General features: G+C 42.2%; 1 gene segment (V, D, J or C); it reads right to left on the bottom strand.

Annotated features, from left to right (window-relative positions):
• On the bottom strand, nucleotides 1–533 carry LOC142931379 (Ig kappa-b4 chain C region-like). The segment is given in 1 exon segment: nucleotides 1–533. A coding segment is annotated over 1 exon segment (264 nt).
• Between the last annotated feature and the right edge of the window lie 710 nt (nucleotides 534–1243).

The raw sequence follows: 1243 nt of genomic DNA, 5'->3' as shown, positions 1-1243 counted from the left end.
TTTTATAATACACATGATATAATCTTTATTATTTTAAAATGATGAAACCATCAACACAAGCAAGTTCATGTTTAAACATGAGAGAAAGAGAACCAGAGAGAGTTACAGAGTGCAGACTGAGATCAGTATCAGAGTGAAACCAGCAGCAGAGGCCCAGTGAGTCAGGTCAGGACTGGGAACACTGGTCTCTCCTCAGTGTCTCTGAGAGCGGAGTCTGGGAGCCCTGGGTGGCCTCACAGGTCACAGAGCCCACCTTCCTCCACTGGTCTGCAGGGAGCCTCAGGGTGCTGCTCCAGCTGTAGTGGCCGTCCTTCTCCAGCACCCCGGGGCTCCTGCTCTCCTCCCAGCTGCTGCTGCTGCTGCTGCTGCTGCCGTCCACCTTCCAGGCCAGACTCCAGTCTGAGGGGAAGCCCTTGTTGGCCAGGCACATGAGCGTGGCCTTCCCCTGCTGCAGCTCCTCACTGGAGGGGGGCAGCACCGTCAGGGTGGGAGGGACATCACCTAGGAGACACCAATCAGCTTAGAGAACAGGGACCACACAGCTGTCAATCAAACACCAGACACGTGGACACCTTCACTGTGAGAGAGTTGATTTCCTCCTTTAAGGAGTTTCTGTCAGATGTTCTTTCTGCTCCACCAGTCACTCACTCACACATTGTTTCACTTCCCTTTAAGAAGCCTCTCATGCATATCAGCACAGAGAGAGTCATCATACAGAATGAGCTGAAATATATCAAACTACACTGGAGGTAAAACATCAATATGTGGACAAATATTAAATCTTTATCATCAGAAACCTTAACTAAACATTACTTATAAATATTCAGTGGAAACATTTACAAGTACAGAAAATTAAGTGACTACAATCAAACGTTCTTCATGTGGATGTCAGTCATCAATAAAAAATGTTCAAAAACTTTCAAATTTTGAAACAATATTTGACACAATGAAGAAGTTTTGCACATTTTCAAATATCTTTATCTTCACTCGGTTCAATTATATTTGAATCATTCTGATTCTGAATTAATTTAAAAATAGTTTTAATTAAGGTCGAAATAAAAAAACTTTAAAAACATTTGTAGAAGTTTTATCTGTTTAACATTTCCAGCTGTTTAAGTTCCAGTAGGAGAGGAATGAGTAAATACATGTTTAGTAAAGCTGCTCTGAGTTAGTCTCCATGATAAAGGAGCAGAAATAAACACATGAATCCTAAAAGTGTACGATTAAAACAAGATGTATTCAT

The sequence above is a fragment of the Anarhichas minor genome, unplaced genomic scaffold, assembly GCF_050575085.1.
Source record: "Anarhichas minor isolate MPS153535 unplaced genomic scaffold, ASM5057508v1 ptg000051l, whole genome shotgun sequence".
Classification (NCBI taxonomy): Eukaryota; Metazoa; Chordata; class Actinopteri; order Perciformes; family Anarhichadidae; genus Anarhichas; species Anarhichas minor.
The sequence above is the reverse complement of the archived record's forward strand: the minus strand, read 5'-3'. Positions and strand labels throughout refer to the sequence as shown.